This window comes from Hyperolius riggenbachi, chromosome 9 (genome assembly GCF_040937935.1).
Source record: "Hyperolius riggenbachi isolate aHypRig1 chromosome 9, aHypRig1.pri, whole genome shotgun sequence".
In the NCBI taxonomy this organism is placed as follows: domain Eukaryota; kingdom Metazoa; phylum Chordata; class Amphibia; order Anura; family Hyperoliidae; genus Hyperolius; species Hyperolius riggenbachi.
In genome coordinates this window covers 174959751-174986228 of record NC_090654.1, presented here as the reverse complement: position 1 = coordinate 174986228, position 26478 = coordinate 174959751, and the positions used below count along the sequence as shown (strand labels likewise).

Genomic DNA, 26478 nt, shown 5'->3' with positions numbered 1-26478 from the left:
ACCACCTCTAGGTCCCATGGCCTACGACAACTCCTGCTGCTCCAAACAAAAAATTATAATGACTGCTGTGAAACCACCTTTAAGTCCCATGGCCTACGACAACTCCTGCTGCTCCAAAAAAAATGTGATGACCGCCGTGAAACCACCTCTAGGTCCCATGGCCTATGACAACTCCTGCTGCTCCAAACAAAAAATTATAATGACTGCTGTGAAACCACCTTTAGGTCCCATGACCTACGACAACTCCTGCTGCTCAAACAAAAATTGTAATGACTGCCGTGGAACCACCTCTAAGTCCCATGGCCCACGACAACTCCTGCTGCTACAAACAAAAATTATAATGACTGCTGTGAAACCACCTCTAGGTCCCATGGCCTACGACAACTCCTGCTGCTCCAAACAAAAATTGTAATGACTGCCGTGGAACCACCTCTAGGTCCCATGACCTACAACAACTCCTGCTGCTCCAAACAAAAATTACTGTGATATTGGAAATCGCCTGTTCCGATCATCCTTACCCATGAAGAAAAGAACACCTCGCCTACTGTGAAGCATGGCGGGGGTCAATCATGCTTTGGGGCTGTGTTGCTTCTGCAGGTACAGGGAAGCTTCAGCGTGTGCAAGGTACCATGAATTGTCTTCAGTACCAGGAGATATTTGATGAAAATGTGATGCAGTCCGTCACAAACCTGAGGCTTGGGAGACGTTGGACCATTCACCATGACAATGATCCCAAGCATACCTCCAAGTCCACTGGAGCATGGTTGCAAATTAAAGGCTGTAACATTTTGGAGTGGCCATCACAGTCACCAGATTTAAATCCAATTGAGAACCTCTGGTGGGAAAGCAGTTGCAGCGCGCAAGCCTAAGAATGTGACTGAACTGGAGGCTTTTGGCCATGAAGAATGGGCTAGGATACCCATAGATCGCTGCAAGACACTTGTGTCAAGCTATGCTTCACGTTTAAAAGCGGTTATAACTGGGAAAGGATGTTGTACTAAGAATGAATGTCACTTGGGGGTTGAATAAAACTGATAATGATGTGAGCACAGAAAAGACACTTGTGGTTATTTCATTATAAATGTTATGTTATATTTGTCTGACTTACAAGTGCCTCTTTGATTTAATTGAAAACAAGATGACTGAAATGATCAAAATCAATGTCAAACTGGCCAAAACACTCAATTTCAGTGGGGACTGAATAATTTTGAACACAACTGTATATGGTTTTGGCTTATGCTGAACATTTCTGTTCACAGGGCTCTACGGATACTGATCCCAGTTACAGATTTGGCTGCGATAAAAAGAAGTGGTATAAGTCCGGTTCATTCAGCAGCAGCTGGTGGACACCCAGAGTGCCTGGAACTGCTCCTCCGATCAGGATTTGATGTCAATTTTATGCTGGCTCCAAGAGTACGCAAGGGCTATGATGATGAAAGAAAGTCTGCCTTGTACTTTGCAGTTTCCAACAGTGATCTTACTTCAGCTAAGCTTCTCCTGGATTCTGGAGCTCTTCCCAACCAAGACCCGGTCAACTGTCTGCAGGTGGCATTGCGAATGGGAAACTATGAGCTGGTGAACTTGCTCCTCCGCCATGGAGCCAATGTGAACTATGTGTGTAGAGTTAACCCTCTCCACTTCCCCTCAGCCCTGCAATACGCTCTCAAGGATGAAGTCATGCTGAGAATGCTGCTGAACTATGGATATGATGTTCGGAAGTGTTTTGAGTGCCCTTATGGCAATAATGCGCACTTTATACATGGCTATGAAGGATGGACTCCATCAGTCATCAAAGACACAATGGTATGTAACTTTGTGCTTTTACAATGTAAGGTGAAAATATTGTTTACTTCTCTGCAATGTTCACAAAATAAATTAACCCATCAAGGCACATTAATCTGCAAGCTATTTACAGGCTGGATGTATAGACTGAAAACCTACTATAGAAAACTGACACCTGGGTGATGGCTCCATAAGCTTAAAGGACAACTGAAGTGATTTCCTTTTAAACAATACCAGTTGCCTGGAAGCCCTGCTGATCCGTTTGGCTGCAGTAGTGTCTGAATAACACCAGAAACAAGCATGCAGTTAAAGAGAGGGTTCAGGGAGGGAGACAAAAAAATAAAAATCCTTATCCATTTACCTGGGGCTTCCTCCAGCCCGTGGAAGGCAGGTGTCCTCGCCGTCGCTTCGCAGGCTCCCGGTGGCCGACCTGACCTGGCCAGGCCGGCTGCCAGGTCGGGCTCTTCTGCGCTCCAACGACGGGCTCTTCGGTGCCTCACGGGGGCGCGCTGACGTCATCGGACGTCCTCCGGGCAGTACAGCCCGGAGGACGTCCGATGAAGTCAGCGCACCCCCGTGAGGTGCAGATTGGAGCGCAGAAGAGCCCCACCTGGCAGCCGGGCATGGCCAGGTCGGGTCGGCCACCGGAGAAGACCGGGAGCCTCCGGAGCGGCGGCAAGAGCACTTCCTGCCTTCCACGGGCTGGAGGAAGCCCCAGGTAAGTGGATATGGATTTTTTTTGTCTCCCTCCCTGAACCTTCCCTTTAAACTTGTCATTTCTGACAATAATGTCAGAAACACCTGATCTGCTGCATGCTTGTTCAGGGTGTATGGCTAAAAGTATTAGAGGCAGAGGATAAGCAGGACAGCCAGGCAATCTGCATTGTTTAACCCCCTTGCCGTTCCAATTGTGACGGCAAGGGGGCAGAGCAGCACTTTTTTTTTTTTTTTAACTCATGTAGCGAGATAGCCGCTGACAAGCGGCATCCCCCTACCTACTTCGATCGCCGCCGGCGATCTTTGCAAGCAGGAAATCCCGTTCAGAACGGGATTTCCTGCTGGGCTTCCCCCGTCACCATGGACGTCGGGACGTCAGAGGGAATCCCGATCCACCCCTCAGCGCTGTGGCGATCGAAATATGCACGCAGCTAGCAAAGTGCTAGCTGCGTGCAATAAAAAAAAAATTATGCAAATCGGCCCAGCAGGGCCTGAAATATCCTCCTGCGCAGGTTACCCCGAGCTGAGCTCGGGATAACTGGCAAGGAGGTTAAAAATAAACAAACATGGTAGCCTCCATATATCTCTCTGGTCAGTTATCCTTTAAACTGAATGGCAGGGGAAGTTCAGGGATTCCAGTGCAAATTAGAATTGGTAGTTTTATTCTTCACATTAGCAAAGGGAAGCTTATTTGACTCGGATTCATGTTTCCAGTGGTGTTCGTGATGTCACATAATTGGTTTTTAAGGCCCCTTGCTTTCAATGTCATGTAATTTTCACTACTGAACAAGCAATTTATCACACTTGTGCAGCACTGATTTTTGTTTAGGCCAATTTTATGGCAAAAGTGGCCTAAACGAAGAGAACCTACCATGTTTTTGGAATGTGTTTCTAGTTGATGACTTTACAGCCAGGGTTATAACCAGTTTGCACATGTACCTGGGAATATAATCCGTCACTTACAGCTGCTTTCTCTTACGCAGTTTTGTGAGGTCATCACCCTGACCTGGCTACGCCACCTCTCAGGCAATGTTGTCCGGGTCATGATGGACTATGTGGACCGTGTACAGTTTTGCTCCAAATTGAAAGAAACTCTTATGAAGCAGAAGCTATGGCCAGAGATCCATGACATAACAAGTAAGTCATATTCTATTTTAAAAATATTAAAATAAAAACGCACAGTAGACCAGATTGATTTTACAAAATGATATATGTATCAATATTACTTCTCAATAGTCATAATAATGTTGTTTATTTTAAAGGCTACGCTCACACTATTCTGATGCGTTATCTTAAACGATTCAGTGCGCATGTTTTTCTACACATAGTATGTGAGCTCATACGTGTGTGAAAGGGTGTTTTCAGGAAAGAAGCATGCAATAATGCATCTACTACCCACTAATTATAAGTCCGAAACTTTAATTGGGGTATCACAATTGAAATTCCTGTATCTATTGCAAACAGACCATGTGAATGGGCCCAAAGGAAAGCACTGGTCCATTTACATGTTCTAAAAATTAAACAATAAGTGTCAGCGCCAAGGTAGAAGGCGACCGCAGCCGAGAAGGACAATGTCCAAAAGTTCACACAAGCAATAAATATACAAAGTCAGCGTATGTCTATAATAATACAGCTTTCGCCATTTTCTGATATACAGGATCCTTGAAGGAAAAGGTAAAGAAGCAAGGCTTGCCAGATTCCAACAACCCACATTATAAGGTTGTAAACGAATTTGATAGATGGCCCGCAGAACTCTCAGATGGTGTTGTTTCACCAGCGATGCCACACGCCACAGATTCCTCCGGAATGCAGTAGATATCCTGAGGTCACAAAGACTCGCCAGAGGGGAGTCCAATAGGATAGTAGCATGAAAGCGATATACGGCACATCTAAGTGTAAACCGTCTTTATTACCTAGCATATAAAACAATTAGTAAAAGGAAAAAAGAAAACTCACATTATCTCAAGATTACGAAACCGGTCGGTAAGGCGATAGGCGGCACCATTACATCTGAGGTCTTCTATTGACCATTTTATGCGCGCTACTTTTTGGGGTTCCCAGTGCACGGGCCCCGTATGTGAGTTTTCTTTTTTCCTTTTACTAATTGTTTATATGCTATGTAATAAAGACTGTTTACACTTAGATGTGCCGTATATTTATTTTATGCTACTATCCTATTGGACTCCCCTCTGGCGAGTCTTTGTGACCTCAGGATATCTACTGCATTCCGGAGGAATCTGTGGCGTGTGGCATCGCTGGTGAAACAACACCATCTGAGAGTTCTGCGGATCATCTATCAAATTCGTTTACAACCCTTATAGGCGTCAATTCACCAGAGGTTACCAACCTATTTATCTCTTGGGAGGTAATTTACCTCTTGTGATATCTCCAAATAGCAATTCTCCAGAAGTATGGGGGAAAATATCGACAGAGAAATGCAAGAGATAAATGTGAGATAAGTATGAGATAAATAAGTGATAGTTAGTAGTTAGTTTTTCTCCAAATCACAATTCACCAGGGAAGAAAGGGGGTGTGGCCATTCGTTATTTTTTCATCTCTTTATCCCCTGAATGAACCTGGAGATATCGTGGTTTTCACACAGCAGCTGCTTCTGTGGAAGATGGAGCCTTTTGAGCTTACTCTAGCAGATGCTAGCAGATTTTGAAACGCTTTTTCTTCTTTTTCTGTAGCGTTTCAGGTAGCATTTTGCGGTTTTGTGAAGTGTTTTTGGTGTAGTAGATTTCATGTATTGTTACAGTAAAGCTGTTACTGAACAGCTACTGTAACAAAAAAAGCCTGGCAAACCGCTCTGAAGTGCCGTTTTTCAGAGCGGTTTGCGTTTTTCCTATACTTAACATTGAGGCAGAAACGCCTCTGCAATCCAAAATCTGCAGCAGCCCGGGAGTATGCGTTTCTGCAAAACGCCTCCCGCTCTGGTGTGCACCAGCCCATTGAAATACATTACCCAAGCGTATCCGCAGCCGCAAGCGGATCGCAAAACGCAGCCGAACCGCTCTGGTGTGCACTAGGCCTTAGAGCTTGCTTCTATTATGAGGAGACGAAGGCGCAGGAGGAGGGTCTGTTTAATCGCCCCTCGTATTTTTCGTGAGAGAACAGTTCTTGATAATTTTACTGAGACAGAGGTGGTGAAGAAGTTCAGACTCACTCGTGATATGATTTATGATATGATCCGGCAGTAAAAGGTGGGAATACTCTGGTCACGTAGTGGTAAAACCCCGCCTCCTACCCACAATGCTTCACTTTCAAGCTTACAGAGAGGAAAAGTATCCCATGTAAATCATTAATACCGATTACCTAACTCTCTGCTTTCTCACACTTTCCTCATGCATATCTCTCCATTATCCCCTGCTATCTAACATTTTTCTCTCTGTCCTCTCACACTGGTGAATTGACTCCAGAGTGTTAAAATACCTCATGAGATAAACTACCTACCTTTTTTCTCTTAGTAAATCCTCTCTGGTGAATTGACGCCATAATGTGGGTTGTTGGAATTTGGTAAGCCTTGCTTCTTTACCTTTTCGTTCAAGGATCCTGTATATCAGAAAATGGCAAAAGCTGTATTATTATAGACCTGTGCTGACTTTGTACATTTACATGTTCCACTCTGAATAATGGTTCCGGAGTGTAACTGGTGTTATTCAGCCTTCTGGATGGTGTATGAGTAAGGTTCGCCCATGCCAAATAGAGTAAGGTTCGCCCATGCCAAATAGAGTAAGGTTCGCCCATGCCAAATAGAGTAAGGTTCGCCCATGCCAAATAGAACGAAGATGCTCATGCAGGGCTTTTTTCCACCATTTTACTGCCCATGTGCGGACCTTACTTGTGTGTCCAGCTGGGATGCGCTTGTACATGGCTATAAGAAACTCATTCAACTTGGGTGTGTTGAATACGTTTAGAAGGACCCTTCGTTGGAACGGTGGGTGGAGTAAGAGTGTTACCCGGGGAGTCTCTGGACTGTCCAGTTCTGATCTTGCAACAAGCAAAAATAAATGGGATTGTACTTGAAAGTTAATCATAAGGCTAGGTTCACAGAGGTCAGTTGCATAACTCAAGTGTTATGACTGTGAACTGCAATGGAGACTGGCCATAGACTTTAATACAAAGCCTGCATGCAGGGAGTTAGATTAACGTGATCCAGCACTGTGAACAGGCCCATAGAATTGTATAGACAGTGAGTTGACATACAGAATTATTCTGCAATGCAACTGTCCACTGTGAACAGGGCCTAAAGCCAGGTACACACATCTATTTTCGATTGTCCATTGACTGGCCAATTTTATCACATACATGCAAATATCAGGGGCCAACTGATTTTGAATACTATGAGCAGATTGTGTAGGTAAGCTCTCATACTACATGGGGGCGCTATAATTGGCCAATTAAAGTTGAAGGTGTGTACTAAGCTTAAAAAGAACCCAAGGTGGGGTTAGAAGAATGATATCCGCACACAAAGGCTGGGTCTGCCTATACAGCCCAGCCCCTGTTGCTATGTAGTGTCCCCCCAGGCCCCCCTCCCTGCGCTCTGCTATGCCCCCATAAATCACAGCTGTGCTGTCAACACGCAGCGTGTTTCAGCGGGCTGTGTTTACCTATGTAGTGTCACTCTCGCCACTCCCCCCACCTCCTGCATAGCTCCGGTCCCTGCCCGCGTCCCTTCCCTCCAATCAGTGGGGAGGGAAGGGACGCGGGCAGGGATCAAAGCTATGCAGGAGGCGGGGGAGCGACGAGAGTCACACTACATAGGTAAACACAGCCCGTTGCGTGTCGACAGCGCGGCTGTGATTTATGGGGGCATAGCAGAGCACAGAGGGGGGGGGGGGACCTGGAGGGACATTACATAGCAACAGAGGCTGGGCTGTATAGGCAGACCCAGCCTCTGTGTGAAGATATTCTTAGAACCCCACCTCGGGTTCTCTTTAAGTCTTTCTTTGCAGTAAGCCCCCTCTTTCTACACTTTTCTGTGCATCACTCCACAGGAATGGCTTCTGATGAGTAGACAGAATGTTATGCTGCACCCGTATTATCGCACTGCAACCATACATACTGATATCATCATGTTTCCCAAACACAAGAGTGACAATATAATCTAGTCTGGCCACAATAGAGATGACCAATGAGATACTAATACTTCTGGCTTGCATGCAAATGTAAAGCAAAATGTGTGATTTGTGACTCATTGGGAAGTGCGTTTAACTGGCCCAGTTCCAAGCTACATGTAATTTGCATAAAACTGTATCATTGACCATCACTGTACATCAGCAGTATGAGCTGACTAAACATGTAATCTGTCACATCCACTGCAGAAAATTTTGATAGCTGGCCTTTCTTCTGTTGCTCATAAACACATCTCAGACATGCAGGAATACATAAACACATCTCAGACATGCAGACACATGTACACACATCACATACACGCAGAAATACATAGACACATCTCAGACATGCAGGCGCACATCTCAGACATGCAGGCGCACATGCACACACATCTCAGACATGCAGGCACATCTTAGACATGCAGGCACATGTGCACACATCTCAGGCATGCAGGCACACGTGCAGACATGCAGGCACACGTACACACATCTCAGACATGCAGACACACAGACACACACACACACACACACACACACACACACACACACACACACACACACACACACACACCTCAGACATGCAGGCACACGCACACGCACACACATCTCAGACATGCAGGCACATGCACACATCTCAGACACGCAGGCGCACATCTCAGACATGCAGGCGCACATCTCAGACATGCAGGCGCACATGCACACACATCTCAGACATGCAAGCACACGTGCACACATCTCAGGCATGCAGGCACACGTGCAGACATGCAGGCACACGTACACACATCTCAGACATGCAGATGCAGACACACACACACACCTCAGACATGCAGACACACGCACACACATCTCAGACATGCAGGCACATGCACACATCTCAGACATGCAGGCGCACATGCACACACATCTCAGACATGCAGGCACATCTTAGACATGCAAGCACACGTGCACACATCTCAGGCATGCAGGCACACGTGCAGACATGCAGGCACACGTACACACATCTCAGACATGCAGACACACACACACACCTCAGACATGCAGGCACACGCACACACATCTCAGACATGCAGGCACATGCACATATCTCAGACATGCAGGCACAAATATCTCAGACATGCAGGCACATGTACACACATCTCACACATGCAGGCACACATATCTCAGATATGCAGGCACATGTACACACATTTCAGACATGCAGGCACACACATTTCAGACATGCAAGCACACACATTTCAGACATGCAGGCACACACATTTCAAGCACACGCACACACATCTCAGACATGCAGGCACACGCACACACATCTCAGACATGCAGGCACACGTACACACATCTCAGACATGCAGGCACACGTACACACATCTCAGACATGCAGGCACATGTACACACATCTCAGACATGCAGGCACACGTACACACATCTCAGACATGCAGGCACATGTACACACATCTCAGACATGCAGGCACACGTACACACATCTCAGAAATACATAGACACATCTCAGACATGCAGGCGCACATCTCAGACATGCAGGCGCATGCACATATCTCAGACATGCAGGCACAAATATCTCAGACATGCAGGCACATGTACACACATCTCACACATGCAAGCACACATATCTCAGATATGCAGGCACATGTACACACATTTCAGACATGCAGGCACACACATTTCAGACGTGCAGGCACACACATTTCAGACATGCAGGCACACACATTTCAAGCACATGCACACACATCTCAGACATGCAGGCACACGCACACACATCTCAGACATGCAGGCACACGCACACATCTCAGACATGCAGGCACACATCTCAGACATGCAGGCACACGCACACACATCTCAGACATGCAGGCACATGTACACACATCTCAGACATGCAGGCACATGTACACACATCTCAGACATGCAGGCACACGTACACACATCTCAGACATGCAGGCACACGTACACACATCTCAGACATGCAGGCACACGTACACACATCTCAGAAATACATAGACACATCTCAGACATGCAGGCGCACATCTCAGACATGCAGGCGCACATGCACACACATCTCAGACATGCAGGCACATCTCAGACATGCATGCACACGTGCACACATCTCAGGCATGCAGGCACACGTGCGGACATGCAGGCACACGCACACACATCTCAGACATGCATGCACACATCTCAGACATGCAGGCACAAATATCTCAGACATGCAGGCACATGTACACACATCTCACACATGCAGGCACATGTACACACATCTCACACATGCAGGCACACATATCTCAGACATGCAGGCACACGCACACACATCTCAGACATGCAGGCACAAATATCTCAGACATGCAGGCACATGTACACACATCTCAGACATGCAGGCACAAATATCTCAGACATGCAGGCACATGTACACACATCTCAGACATGCAGGCACATGTACACACATCTCAGACATGCAGGCACATGTACACACATCTCAGACATGCAGGCACACGTACACACATCTCAGTCATGCAGGCACAAATATCTCAGACATGCAGGCACATGTACACACCTCAGACATGCAGGCAGAAATATCTCAGACATGCAGGCACATATACACACATCTCAGACATGCAGGCACACGCACACGCATCTCAGACATGCAGGCACACGCACACACATCTCAGACATGCAGGCACACGCACACACATCTCAGACATGCAGGCACACGCACACACATCTCAGACATGCAGGCACACGCACACACATCTCAGACATGCAGGCACACGCACACACATCTCAGACATGCAGGCACACGCACACACATCTCAGACATGCAGGCACACGCACACACATCTGAGACATGCAGGCACACGCACACACATCTCAGACATGCAGACACACGCACACACATCTCAGACATGCAGGCACACGCACACACATCTCAGACATGCAGGCACATCTCAGACATGCAGGCACACGTGCACACATCTCAGGCATGCAGGCACAAATATCTCAGACATGCAGGCACATGTACACACATCTCAGACATGCAGGCACAAATATCTCAGACATGCAGGCACATGTACACACATCTCAGACATGCAGGCACATGTACACACATCTCAGACATGCAGGCACACGTACACACATCTCAGACATGCAGGCACACGTACACACATCTCAGACATGCAGGCACACGTACACACATCTCAGACATGCAGGCACACGCACACACATCTCAGACATGCAGGCACACGCACACACATCTCAGACATGCAGGCACACGCACACACATCTCAGACATGCAGGCACACGCACACACATCTCAGACATGCAGGCACACGCACACACATCTCAGACATGCAGGCACACGCACACACATCTCAGACATGCAGGCACACGCACACACATCTCAGACATGCAGGCACACGCACACACATCTCAGACATGCAGGCACACGCACACACATCTCAGACATGCAGACACACGCACACACATCTCAGACATGCAGGCACATCTCAGACATGCAGGCACACGCACACACATCTCAGACATGCAGGCACACGCACACACATCTCAGACATGCAGGCACACGCACACACATCTCAGACATGCAGGCACACGCACACACATCTCAGTCATGCAGGCACAAATATCTCAGACATGCAGGCACATGTACACACCTCAGACATGCAGGCAGAAATATCTCAGACATGCAGGCACATATACACACATCTCAGACATGCAGGCACACGCATCTCAGACATGCAGGCACACGCACACACATCTCAGACATGCAGGCACACGCACACACATCTCAGACATGCAGGCACACGCACACACATCTCAGACATGCAGACACATGCACACACATCTCAGACATGCAGGCACACGCACACACATCTCAGTCATGCAGGCACAAATATCTCAGACATGCAGGCACATGTACACACCTCAGACATGCAGGCAGAAATATCTCAGACATGCAGGCACATATACACACATCTCAGACATGCAGGCACACGCATCTCAGACATGCAGGCACACGCACACGCATCTCAGACATGCAGGCACACGCATCTCAGACATGCAGGCACACGCACACACATCTCAGACATGCAGGCACACGCACACACATCTCAGACATGCAGGCACACGCACACACATCTCAGACATGCAGACACACGCACACACATCTCAGACATGCAGGCACACGCACACACATCTCAGACATGCAGGCACATCTCAGACATGCAGGCACACGTGCACACATCTCAGGCATGCAGGCACAAATATCTCAGACATGCAGGCACATGTACACACATCTCAGACATGCAGGCACAAATATCTCAGACATGCAGGCACATGTACACACCTCAGACATGCAGGCACATGTACACACATCTCAGACATGCAGGCACATGTACACACATCTCAGACATGCAGGCACACGTACACACATCTCAGACATGCAGGCACACGCACACACATCTCAGACATGCAGGCACAAATATCTCAGACATGCAGGCACATGTACACACCTCAGACATGCAGGCAGAAATATCTCAGACATGCAGGCACATATACACACATCTCAGACATGCAGGCACATGTACACACATCTCAGACATGCAGGCACACGCACACACATCTCAGACATGCAGGCAGAAATATCTCAGACATGCAGGCACATATACACACATCTCAGACATGCAGGCACATGTACACACATCTCAGACATGCAGGCACACGCACACACATCTCAGACATGCAGGCACACGCACACACATCTCAGACATGCAGGCACACGCACACACATCTCAGACATGCAGGTACACGCACACACATCTCAGACATGCAGACACATGCACACACATCTCAGACATGCAGGCACATGCACACACATCTCAGACATGCAGGCACACGTACACACATCTCAGACATGCAGGCACACGCACACACATCTCAGACATGCAGGCACACATCTCAGACATGCAGGCACACATCTCAGACATGCAGGCACACGCACACACATCTCAGACATGCAGGCACACATCTCAGACATGCAGGCACACATCTCAGACATGCAGGCACACGCACACACATCTCAGACATGCAGACACACGCACACACATCTCAGACATGCAGGCACACATCTCAGACATGCAGGCACACGCACACACATCTCAGACATGCAGGCACACGCACACACATCTCAGACATGCAGGCACACGCACACACATCTCAGACATGCAGGCACACGCACACACATCTCAGACTTGCAGGCACATGTACACACATCTCAGACATGCAGGCACACATCTCAGACATGCAGGCACACATACACACATCTCAGACATGCAGGCACATGTACACACATCTCAGACATGCAGGCACATATATCTCAGACATGCAGGCACATGTACACACATCTCAGACATGCAGGCACATGCACACACATCTCAGACATGCAGGCACATGCACACACATCTCAGACATGCAGGCACATGCACACACATCGCAGACATGCAGGCACATGTACACACATCTCAGACATGCAGGCACATGCACACACATCGCAGACATGCAGGCACACACATCTCAGACATGCAGGCACACATGCACACATCTCATACATGCAGGCACACACATCTCAGACATGCAGGCACACGCACACACATCTCAGACATGCAGACACACGCACACACATCTCAGACATGCAGGCACACGCACACACATCTCAGACATGCAGGCACACGCACACACATCTCAGACATGCAGGCACACGCACACACATCTCAGACATGCAGGCACACATACACACATCTCAGACATGTAGGCACATGTACACACATCTCAGACATGCAGGCACATATATCTCAGACATGCAGGCACATGTACACACATCTCAGACATGCAGGCACATGCACACACATCTCAGACATGCAGGCACATGCACACACATCGCAGACATGCAGGCACATGTACACACATCTCAGACATGCAGGCACATGCACACACATCGCAGACATGCAGGCACATGCACACACATCTCAGACATGCAGGCACACATGCACACATCTCATACATGCAGGCACACATATCTCAGACATGCAGGCACATGTACACACATCTCAGACATGCAGGCACATGCACACACATCTCAGACATGCAGGCACATGCACACACATCTCAGACATGCAGGCACATGCACACACATCTCAGACATGCAGGCACATGCACACACATCTCAGACATGCAGGCACACATGCACACATCTCAGACATGCAGGCACACATGCACACATCTCAGACATGCAGGCAGTGGCGTAGCAACAGGGGTTGCAGAGGTTGCGACTGAATCGTGGGCCCTTGGGCTAGAGGGGGCCCTTCCTCAGTTGCAGACTTAGCTTTTTATTCGTCCTATGCTTGTAATAATCACTTCTATAGATGCTTTGAATGGTAGTAATCATTAACAAACTGTTTCTCATCCCCTTCTGGCACCTCTGACACTGGTTGTCTTTGTCAGATTTTGGTGTGCTGTATCAATTGTTATGTATAGAATGCTTGGGGGCCCCCAATGCAAAACTCACACTGGGGCCCATAGCTCCTTAGCTACGCCACTGCATGCAGGCACACATACACACTTCATAGGCAGGTTTATGAGGGGATTACTGGTGCCCAGAATCCCCCCTCAGACCAGGGAAGTGTCTGGAGACAGGCACAAGTTGAGACACCAGAATGTCTACAGGCATCCTGCCTTTCACTTTCCTTCTCTACCTTTTCCCCGCTCTCCTGTTTCTGTCCCACCATCTCTCTCCCACCCTCCTACCTTAAAAAAAAAATTAAATTCAACATTGTCTCATTTTAACTACTATGATGTATTTACAGTGGAGGAAATAATTATTTGACCTCTCACTGATTTTGTAAGTTTGTCCAATGACAAAGAAATGAAAAATCTCAGAACAGTATCATTTCAATGGTAGGTTTATTTTAACAGTGGCAGATAGCACATCAAAAGGAAAATGTAAAAAATAACCTTAAATAAAAGATAGCAACTGATTTGCATTTCATTGAGTGAAATAAGTTTTTGAACCCTCTAACAATAAAAGACTTAATACTTGGTGGAAAAACCCTTGTTTGCAAGCACAGAGGTCAAACGTTTCTTGTAATTGATGACCAAGTTTGCACACATTTTAGGAGGAATGTTGGTCCACTCCTCTTTGCAGATCATCTCTAAATCCCTAATGTTTCGAGGCTGTCTCTGTGCAACTCTGAGCTTGAGCTCCCTCCATAGGTTTTCTATTGGATTAAGGTCCGGAGACTGACTAGGCCACTCCATGACCTTAATGTGCTTCTTCTTGAGCCACTCCTTTGTTGCCTTTGCTGTATGTTTTGGGTCATTGTCGTGCTGGAACACCCATCCACGACCCATTTTCAGTTTCCTGGCAGAGGGAAGGAGGTTGTCGTTCAGGATTTCACGATACATGGCTCCATCCATTTTCCCGTTAATGCGATTAAGTTGTCCTGTGCCCTTAGCAGAAAAACACACCCAAAGCAAAATGATTCCACCCCCATGCTTAATGGTGGGGACGGTGTTTTGGGGGTCATAGGCAGCATTTTTCTTCCTCCAAACACAGCGAGTTGAGTTAATGCCAAAGAGCTTTATTTTGGTCTCATCAGACAACAGCACCTTCTCCCAGTCACTCACAGAATCATTCAGGTGTTCATTGGCAAACTTCAGATGGGCCTGCACATGTGCCTTCTTGAGCAGGGGGACCTTGCGAGCCCTGCAGGATTTTAATCCATTGCGGTGTAATGTGTTTCCAATGGTTTTCTTGGTGACTGTGGTCCCTGCTAATTTGAGGTCATTCACTAACTCCTCCCATGTAGTTCTAGGATGCTTTTTCACCTTTCTCAGAACCATTGACACCCCACGAGGTGAGATCTTGCGTGGAGCACCAGAGCGAGGTCGATTGATGGTCATTTTGTGCTCCTTCCATTTTCGAACAATCGCACCAACAGTTGTCACCTTCTCTCCCAGCTTCTTGCTAATGGTTTTGTAGCCCATTCCAGCCTTGTGCAGGTCTACAATTTTGTCTCTGACATCCTTGGACCGCTCTTTGGTCTTTCCCATGTTGGAGAGTTTGGAGTCTGCTTGATTGATTGATTCTGTAGACAGGTGTCTTTTATACAGGTGACTAGTTAAGACAGGTGTCCTTAATGAGGGTGACTAATTGAGTAGAAGTGTCTAACCACTCTGTGGGAGCCAGAACTCTTAACCTTCCTGGCGGTAAGCCCGAACTGAGTTCGGGCTATGCCGCCGGAAGGCACCGCTCAGGCCCCGCTGGGCCGATTTGCATAATTTTTTTTTTGCTGCACGCAGCTAGCACTTTGCTAGCTGCGTGCAGTGCCCGATCGCCGCCGCTACCCGCCGATCCGCCGCAATTCCTCTCGCCGCGGCCGCCCCCCCCCCCCAGACCCCGTGCGCTGCCTGGCCAATCAGTGCCAGGCAGCGCTATGGGGCAGATCGGAGTCCCCTCTGACGTCACGACGTCGATGACGTCGGTGACGTCATCCCGCCCGTCGCCATGGCGACGGGGGAAGCCCTCCAGGAGATCCCGTTCTTTCAACGGGATCTCCGGATCTCCGATCGCCGGCGGCGATCGGAGGGGCTGGGGGGATGCCGCTGAGCAGCGGCTATCATGTAGCGAGACTTTGTCTCGCTACATGAAAAAAAAAAAAAAAAAATTTAAAAAAAAGATTTGCTGCCCCCTGGCGATTTTTTTGCAAACCGCCAGGAGGGTTAATAGTTGGTAGGGGTTCAAAAACTTATTTCACTCAATGAAATGCAAATTAGTTGCTATCTTTTATTTAAGGTTATTTTTTCGATTTTCCTTTTGATGTGCTATCTGCCACTGTTAAAATAAACCTACCATTGAAATAATACTGTTCTGAGACTTTTCATTTCTTTGTCATTGGACAAACTTACAAAATCAGTGAGGGGGTCAAATAATTTTTTCCTCCACTGTATATATCATGAACAACTTCTGCAGCACTTTACATTAGCATCTCTAAGTTGTTACTGAATATCAGGATATGTTATGCTGTTACAATTTTTTTTTCCAGCAAATCCTCGCTCACTCAAACATCTGTGTCGCCTGAAGATTAGGAAGTGTATGGGGAAACTTCACCTGCGCTGTCCAATTTTTATGTCATTCCTCCCTCTACCCAATCCTTTAAAGGACTACATTCTATACAAAGAGTACGACCTCTATGGACAAGGGATCTTTACAACTTGGTGACAAGCATTTTACCATATAGGAGGACATTCATAGAATCTTTGGACTCTGATGTAAAGCCTTTGGGACAGGACTGGGTGCACAAGCACAAATAAAAGGGAAAATACTTCTTGCTGATCTTGCAGAGGTTGTTGGTGATAAAATGCTGCTTTGCGTTACAGGTCAGGAGGCATACGTTCTTTTTACTTCTACAGTACAAACAGAAAGATGTTAAAGAGACTCTGAAGCGAGAATAAATCTCGCTTCAGAGCTCATAGTTAGCAGGGGCATGTGTGCCCCTGCTAAAACGCCGCTGTCCCGCGGCTAAACGGGGGTCCCTTCACCCCCAAACCCACCCCGCAAAACTTGTTCGTAGATTTAGTCGTAAAATATTTTGCTCCTGGAGGCAGGGCTAACGGCTGCAGCCCTGCCTCTAGTCGCGTCTATCAGACGCGCATTGCCGCCTCTCCCCCGCCCCTCTCAGTGAAGGAAGACTGAGAGGGGCAGGGGAGGGGCGGAGATACGCACTGACAGATGCGCGTGGGGCAGGGCTGCGGCGGTTAGCCCTGCCCCAATGCGGAAGCGCTCCCCGGCTGCACGGAGGGGATTTGGGGGTGAAGGGACCCCCGTTAAGCCGCGGGATAGCGGCGTTTTAGCAGGGGCACACATGCCCCTGCTATCTATGAGGTCTGAAGCGAGATTTATTCTCGCTTCAGACTCTCTTTAAAGCAACAGTCTTTTACAATTACTACATTCTTTACAGATCACTCTGGACAGTCAAGAGACTTGCCAAGTTACTACTGTTAATTACAATGTAAATGCATGGAAATTAATACAGAACATGATTACATTTTGATTGTTACTAGCGTTTCCTTAGCCCATGTTCTCTACCATTCCTAAAAAAGTACCACTATTGCAGAATCCTTGACTCCACATTTGGTACCCCGATACTGGACTCCTCCTTCTCACTGCAAGGATCATGTCCACTTTACCACTTGCACCTCTTACTCATTTCTCCAGATTCACTTCCTTTCATAGAAAGTAGGAATGATCAATGAGATGCAAATAATTTCTCCTTGCATTCAAATTCCATGTAAATTATGTACTGCTTGAATTTGAACCAATCAGAATAACTTCCTGTCAATTTTTATTAGTCCACGTCGAAGCTGCATAACATTTACATGAAATCTAAATGCAAGAAGAAATTATTTGCATCTCAATGATCATCCCTAATAGAAAGCGCTTACAAGGAAGTATTGAACTAGCTCCTCCCACTCCAATGCTTTTCTTAGCAAGCAGCCCAATTTTCCCTCTTCCAGGGCCTACACAGAGTCTGGGGCCTGCCTAGGCTGGCACCGTAAGGGACAGGAGAAGGGGGCTCTTACGTGCCCTGCAAGTTTGTCAGTGCCCTGTAGCCTCAGCTGTCTTTAACACATTAGCACTAGAACACGTTGCTAGCCTATAAGCTAGCAACACATCCGAATGACGCTTTACTATTATAATTATTTTGTTAGATTTAACAACATTATTACTTAAAATGCAGTATAGTAAAGCAATCACAAGATGTCGATGTCTGCAATGTGCGGTGATAATCCCTATGGTATTGTGACTTCCTGTATTCATTCTGTGTTTCTCTCTGTTCTAAGTAAGCTGCATTACCTGAAGGTTCTGTATGATTTATCTCTGCACGTTTTCTTCAGTAAACAGTTTCTATGAGTACAAATTTAGCATAATCTGAATTTTGCGTTATAATTTGCAATTACAATACAAAATTGTAATGCAAAATTTTGCGTAAAATCGTAATTAATTTTGTTTGTAAACGTAATCAGGATCATTAATTTTGCAATTTTGCTTTATTTTCTGCCGAATCCCCCTTACATCCTGTCATCACCAAAATTGCTACATATGTTAAAGGGTCTCTTAAAGAGAGTCTGAAGCGAGAATAAATCTCGCTTCAGACCTCATAGATAGCAGGGGCATGTGTGCCCCTGCTAAACCGCCGCTATCCCGCGGCTTAACGGGGTCCCTGATCCCCCAAATCCCCTCCGTAATGCGGGGGAGCGCTTCCTGGTTGGGGCAGGGCTAACCGCCGCAGCCCTGCCCCACGCGCGTCTGTCATCGCGTATCTCCGCCTCTCCCCCGCCCCTCTCAGTCTTCCTTCACTGAGAGGGGCGGGGGAGAGGCGGCGATGCGCCGCTGACAGACGCGACTAGAGGCAGGGCTGCAGCCGTTAGCCCTGCCTCCAGGAACGACCAAGTCTGCGACCAAGTGTTGCAGTGGGGGGTTTGGGGGTGAAGGGACCCCCGTTTAGCGGCGCTATAGCGGCGGTTTAGCAGGGGCACACGTGCCCCTGCTAACTATGAGCTCTGAAGCGAGATTTATTCTCGCTTCAGAGTCTCTTTAAGCCAACGTAAAAAAATATGAGTTTTACTCACCTGGGGCTTCTACCAGCCCCCTGCAGCTGTCCGGTGCCCACGTAGACTCTGTCCAATGCTCCTGGCCCTGCCGGCAGCCACTTCCGGTTTCAACGGCAGGAGCAGTTTCAACTGCAGGAAAAATGGTTATGTCCACTGAAAACATGTTATTCTTTGCTCTCAGCCTCCTACCCACTTGTTGATGTTATTGTAGTTTTGTTAAAAATATTGGATGCTTTGTCTCTATGCCCTTTATATAAAATAGCATCGTTGATATCTGGTTAGTTCAGGTCATCTCTTTGACCTAAAGGGAGTTCTTTGGCTTCAATAGAAGATCTTTATCTATGCCCTACCATCATACTTGTATATTTGTACATGAAATATATCTTAAAACTGCAACAATCCTTTAAGTCCCCCTGCGTGGGCACCAAGAATGCATGCGGTTTGTGTTACAATTGCAGTTTGTATAGTAAAAATTACTTTAAAATGGTTTTTAAACTCAGAAAAATTACAGTTTAAAAAACATTTTTCAAATCGATTTTCTCAAAAACTACAAGGTCTTTTTGCCTTGTTCCCATCATTCTCCTGAACATATGTAGCAATTTTGGTAATGATAGCAAGTATGGGGGCCTTGCTATTAACCTCTAAGATCAGCACGAAATGACATGAACACTATGCAAAAATTACTTAAAATTATGAATGGATGCCATGAAATCAGTTGAATGTCCAAATCGTAATTATGTATGGATGTGATTAAAAAAATAGGCACAATTTTGCATAATTGTAATTAGCAGATTACAATCATCACTACTTGTTATACCGGGTGCCAATCTGTGCGTACATATCACTCTGCTCCATCAGATTATGGGCCCAGTCACCTGATCCGCAAACCCAGAGACACCGATCGCAAAACTCCCAAAAGCCAGCGCGGACGAAATCCCAACAGTGATCCAGTGCAGCTTAGCAAACCGCTAGCCAAAGCAGACATGGCTAGTGGCCCAGAATTTAGATTAGCGCTGACCAAGTTGAATAACAAAGTATTAGTTAAGGAAGTTTAAGATGGAAACTATGCTATCTATCTGTGGGATGTAATTATTACAGGTAACACCACTCTGCAGATTGAACTGAGGTGGAGAGACCTCGGCTAGCTATTACTAAAAGTAAGAAATATGGTTATTTGCAACCTAATAATCGACAATTTATAAAGATAAAACAGTGCGGTAGTGTGTCTCTTCTTGAGGACAGAGAATGGAATGGATAGAATAGTCAGGTAACAAGAGCAAAACTGGGATGATTAACTGCCCAACGACTGCTCCACGCTGATTGGCGTGAGCAGCGCGGCAGCCCCAGGACCACTCCACACCGATTGGTGTGAATGGCTGGGAGTGGTGATTACAGGGAATCGTGCGTGTCAATGCACACACATCCCCGCTTGAATGATGGAGCAGAGCTTCGTCATCAGCCTACCAGCGGCGATTGCTAGGGACTGTCGCAGTCTAATAACACTGTACAGTGTTGCAATTTAAGGCAGGGTGCTTGAAAGCCCAGGAAGGCCTTTTGGTGAGAGCAGGGAGCTCATGCAGAAAATTAATTTTGCCATTTCCTAGACTCTGGGTTGGCAGATAAGAGCTCTAATTTCCCCTTAGGAATCAGTGCAGTGTTTATGAGATTCAGATATGCAGAAATATCAGTGTCATGATGTGAACAGTATATCAGTAACTATTTGATACCTCCGTTTATTTGCAGTAATGATGCACATTCCTGCACGGTGGAGAAAATACAGAGGTGCACCTAGTATTAAATGAGCTTTTGGGTGGTCTTTGCTATCCAATAGCAGCAATAAAGCAATTTTCAAACGAGCAGATCCTTCCATGAAGACAACCAATAAACAAGGATTTACTGAATGAAAAGACTGGCTTGAAATAATTATGCCTTAAACATATTGCCATTTTAAATACAGTGGAACCTTGGTTTGCAAGCATAATTCATTCCAGAAGCATGCTTGTAATCTAAAGCGCTCTTATATCAAAGCAAATTTCCCCATAAGAATTAATGGAAAATCAGATGATTCATTCTACAATCCAAAATCTTTTATAAAATATTTAATACAAAGTGCTATATACTGTATAAAGTAAAATGGAAACGGAATCATTGCTATCTGGTGGCTCACCCCAACACTTCTTTATGGTGTGGCTTTGACTAGGAACTTGTGCAGTGACAGTTGCCTTTGCCTAGTTTTGAGGATTTCATGGAAATGTGACATTGCACACACAGTCCCTACACTCAGATTATGTACAATGATGTACAATCCTCCAGCATCCAAGGGAGAAGAACCATCCGTTCAGTTGTGATAAAGTGATGCACCTATACGGTTTTGCTTGTATATTAAGACAAAATTTCACAACATTTTTGCTTGTATTACAAAGCGCTGTCAAACCAAGTTACTCTCAATCCAAGGTTTTACTGTATGTAAAAAAGGATTTGTAAATTGGTAAATAAGGTTTATGATATGTTTTCTGTAACTGTAATGTGTACAAAATGTGTTACTCGTATTCTCCAGTGCCTCTAGAGATTTCCTTTTTCCTACATTTCAAGCTTATTTGAAGTTTTCTCTAAAGGTGCGTACACATGCACTACATCGGGCATACGACGGGTCCGTCAGACCCTCCCGCTGGGCGGACGTTCAGCCGGCAATAGTGCGTGTGTACGCGCTGTTGGCGGACTGATAAGGCTGTTTCTGAACGATGAACGCTCAGCGGACCGTTCAGAAACAGCATTATCAGTCTGCTGACAGCGCTTACACACGCACTACTGTCGGCTGAACGTCTGCCCAGCAGGAGGGTCTGACGGACCCGTCGTTGCCGGATGTAGTGCGTGTGTGTACGCACCTTAAGGGTAGATAGATTGCTCTGATATAAAATCTGATCAGAGAGGAATCTATTAGTGCCACACACTTGTCAGAGATTTCAGCATAAATCTAATAAAAATCTATCTAACCCCAGCATTTTATTGTTCGGTGCAGTGCAATGTTATGGGCTGTGATCTGCCGCTGCTAACAACCCGCCTGATCAATATCTTCCATCTGGTGCAATTGACTGATGCGATCGATCTTAGCTGAAATTCGATCAGGCGATCGATTTTGCTGCCCGCGGCATCAAATCTGCAGGATATCTGCAGAATATCGATGGTAAAAATCAGTAAGTCTATGGCCACCTTAAATTGCAAGGATTTCATCAGATATTATTCTTATCTATTTAAAGGTGCAGGTCCTATTTATTGGTGCAAAGCATGTAGTGTTGGGGAGACACAAGGACAGGTATGAGAAACACTGGACTGGACTGTTGTACCGCTGCCGCCATTCCTATGCACACCTCTATTACAAGGACAGGTATTTCCTTATTTTTGAGATCACATAAACCTCTGCCTGCTGGCATTCAGAGCTGTTTTGGTACCGTCAGCAAGACAACCAATGTCACATTCCCAGTTTACCATTTATCAAGCACTTGCTAAATATTGTCCTAAGAATCCAAATGCTTTGTGATAGCTAACAGAACAATTAAACAGTTATATGTTTATTTGGCGCATTACTAGCCCTTGGGATATCACTTATGTAACCAGGCTTTCACTGCTCTGTTAATCATGGGTCTTTTTTGTTTAGAATGACTTTGCTTGCTAGGTGTTTTAGTATACCCTGTGAACTTTTTACTCTATACTTACCCCTAGTTCCATCCCACCCTTCCGTTATGTAACTAGCAGCCATGAGTTCTATGAGAACTCAAAAAAATAAAAAACGGAATTCTTTCGTGCCCCCAGCACCTGCCTCGCACACCTATTATTTTTTTTTTTTAAACAAATTTTGAGGCACATCTCAATTAGGTTAAAATCTAGTTCTAAAAATGGCCCCACTGATGTGAACACAGAAAGTAATTAAAGCAGGGAAAGAACAGCACAAAATCAGTTTGGTAAAATCTTTCTTTTCCAATATGACATGTACATACACTTCAAAAAAGGTTATGAGCGAGCCATAAAAATTAGAAACAATACAGTGTTATTTACAGCACATATACACAAGGCATAGAAATAATTTCACTATTACAAAAGGCAACACGTGTAACCCAAAGCAACTAATCAGCAGACGACTTTCATTGCTCTGATAACACACAGAAAATAAGTCATAAAAGGTGACATGATTGCTTTTTGCAGGTTCATCCAGTTTATTCTGTGCATTGCCTTAGTATGCATTTTTTGTATCCTTGTATTGATTGATTGAAGGTTGGTGGGTGTAGTTCATTCAAACAAAATGTTCAGCACCTTCAAACTTTGATCCACAAATGTACTCTGAATTAAAGTGAGCCTATGTGCATTAAGCATATTTAAACAACACTACTGCATAACAGCAGATGCCTGTACATACCTTTTTGTAAGCAGCATACAAACATCTACTGTATAATAATAATTTCCAAGCTATCCGCTGTATGTGACCACCCCGGACATGCCGACTCCCGCTGTGATTGGCCGCCACACTGCCTGGATGGTGTGTGCATGTGCAGAGGGATAGTGCACTCGCCTGTGCTGCGCAGCATAGTGCACACCACCAGCTAGTAAGATAATTAGCCGAGCACAATTTCTTATCTTAAATACATCTTCATCAACGAGAATTTCACTCTATTAATATTTCTGGTGGTATGGTAAAATACCTTTGCTCAGTCACAAGTTTGTAAGAATCTGAGTCACCCTTCTTTTTAGGACTTTTCCATATAAAAATCAATTTTTGCTGATGTATGGTGTAAAGCAGTACCAGGCAAACAAATATAAATTATTTTCCTTACCTACTACTGATCTACGAACTGAATAGTGTAGGGCAGCTTAAATACTTTAACCTAGTGATTATTCAGCTCTCTCACTAGGTAAAACACTTTAAAGAGACACTGAAGTGAAAAAAAAATTATGATATTATGATGTGTATGTGTAGTACAGCTAAGAAATAAAACATTAAGATCAGATACATCAGTCTAATTGTTTCCAGTACAGGAAGAGTTAAGAAACTCCAGTTGTTAGCTCTATGCAAAAAAGCCATTAAGCTCTACGAAAGTCGTGGAGAGGGCTGTTACCTGACTTTTATTATCTCAACTGTTTTCTTTTTCTCTGCCAGAGGAGAGGTCATTAGTTCACAGACTGCTCTGAAAGAATCATTTTGAATGCTGAGTGTTGTGTAATCTGCACATATTAGAGAATGATGCAATGTTAGAAAAAAAAACAGTATATACCTGAAAATAAAAATATGAGAATATTTTCTTTGCTGCTAATCTTCTAGAAATTATTCATAGTACACAACCAATTCATTATATCATATTTTTTTTTCCGCTTCAGTGTCTCTTTAACCTAGTAACAGATATGGTGTAAATCCAGATTTTCATTGTCAAGATCTGTTGGTAATAGTAAGGGCACACAATTACCGTATATACTTGCATATAAGCCGACCCCCCAACTTTTCCCTGAAAAAACAGGGAAAAATGATTGACCCCCATATAAGCCGGGGGTAGGAAATGCTGGATTGGTGCAGCCCCCCAGTGTGTCCCAGTATAGCTAGTATAGTGCCCAGTATAGGTAGGTAGTGTCTAGTATAGTGCCCAGTATAGCCAGTATAGTGCCCAGTATGGGTAGGTAGTGCCTCAGTTTAGCTAGTATAGTGCCCCAGTATGGCTAGTAAAGTGCCCAGTTTAGCCAGTATAGTGCCCAGTTTAGCCAGTATAGTGCCCAGTTTAGCTAGTATAGTGCCCCAGTATGGCTAGTAAAGTGCCCAGTTTAGCCAGTATAGTGCCCAGTTTAGCCAGTATAGTGCCCAGTTTAGCCAGTATAGTGCCCCAGTATGGCTAGTAAAGTGCCCAGTATAGTGCCCAGTTTAGCCAGTATAGTGCCCAGTTTAGCCAGTATAGTGCCCCAGTATGGCTAGTATAGTGCCCAGTTTAGCCAGTATTGTGCCCAGCATAGGTAGGTACTGCTCCCCCCCAGCTCCCCGCGGCCGCCGCTGCTATTACCTGCTTGGGCAGCGGCCGCTTCCTAATCCGCGTTCCCCTTCTGAAACTTTCTCAGAGTGTATCACAGCAGCGCGCTCGGCGCTGCTGCTGTGACGATGCAGGGGGCAGGAAAGAGCGCGGCTCCCTATAGCGGCGATCTGTATCGCCGTTACCAAGGGAACCGCTCTTTCCTGCTCCCTGCATCGTCACAGCAGCAGCGCCGGGCGCGCTGCTGTGATACACTCTGAGAAAGTTTCAGAAGGGGAACGCGGATTAGGAAGCGGCCGCTGCCTAAGCAGGTAATAGCAGCGGCGGGGGGAGGGGGGGGAGCGGGGCGCGGACCACCCACCACCCACCACTAGACCACCAGGGAAGACTCGCATACAAGCCGACCCCCCCAACTTTTGACCCCCTTTTTGGGGTTCAAAAATTCGGCTTGTATGCGAGTATATACGGTACACAAGATATTATTACTAGAAATGAATACAAAGTTTAATGTAATTACACAGCCTTCCAGATTTAAAATAGAAAAAAAAACAATTCGATTTGGTAGAACTAGAAAACACATAAAAAAATATGGAGAACGGTCATCCACCCTGACTTATCACCTGTAACATTTTAATCTCATTTTGTGAAACAGTTCATTAAAAAGTGATGGCATTATTCTGAAGTGATTACCAAAGCACCACCTGCAAACGTGCGTGTGTGTGTGCGCGTGTTTATTCAAGCTTCATTAACCCCTTTATGCATCATGTAGACGGGTTGGCCACGAAGGGTGAGCTTGCAAGCATGGGTCTCCACCTTCTCACATAAATTAATCCACATGGCATTCAACACTGTGACGGTACGTTGTAGAGATGTGGAAGGCAAAGCCTCTGCCCTTTCAAAGAACTAATGTCCCAGTGTTAAAGACACAAAACTCTTCCCTACATCCAATGCACAGTGGGAGTAATAGTATGAGGAGGGCTTATGGTGCTACCTGGTCATTTCCTTAAAGGACACCTGAAGTGAGAGGGATATGTAGGCTGTCATATTTATTTCATTTTAAACAATACCAGTTGCCTGGCATCCGACTGATCTTTCATGCATCAGTAGTGTCTGAATCACACACCTGAAACAAGCATGCACCAAGACCAGTCAAACTTTAGTCCAGGACTGTCCAA

General features: G+C 45.9%; 1 protein-coding gene across 5 annotated transcripts in view; it reads left to right on the top strand.

Moving 5' to 3' along the window:
- ASB14 (ankyrin repeat and SOCS box containing 14) overlaps window positions 1–17014 on the top strand; it is a 117298-nt gene extending 100284 nt beyond the window's left edge. For all 5 annotated transcript variants that reach the window (XM_068253708.1, XM_068253707.1, XM_068253709.1 and 2 more), the window contains exons 8-10: window positions 1260–1803; window positions 3483–3636; window positions 16733–17014. In XM_068253708.1, the coding sequence (XP_068109809.1) occupies window positions 1260–1803; window positions 3483–3636; window positions 16733–16908 (874 nt within the window). In that variant the 3' untranslated portion in view covers window positions 16909–17014. The remainder of the gene's footprint in view (window positions 1–1259; window positions 1804–3482; window positions 3637–16732) is intronic.
- The last annotated feature ends 9464 nt before the right edge of the window (window positions 17015–26478 follow it).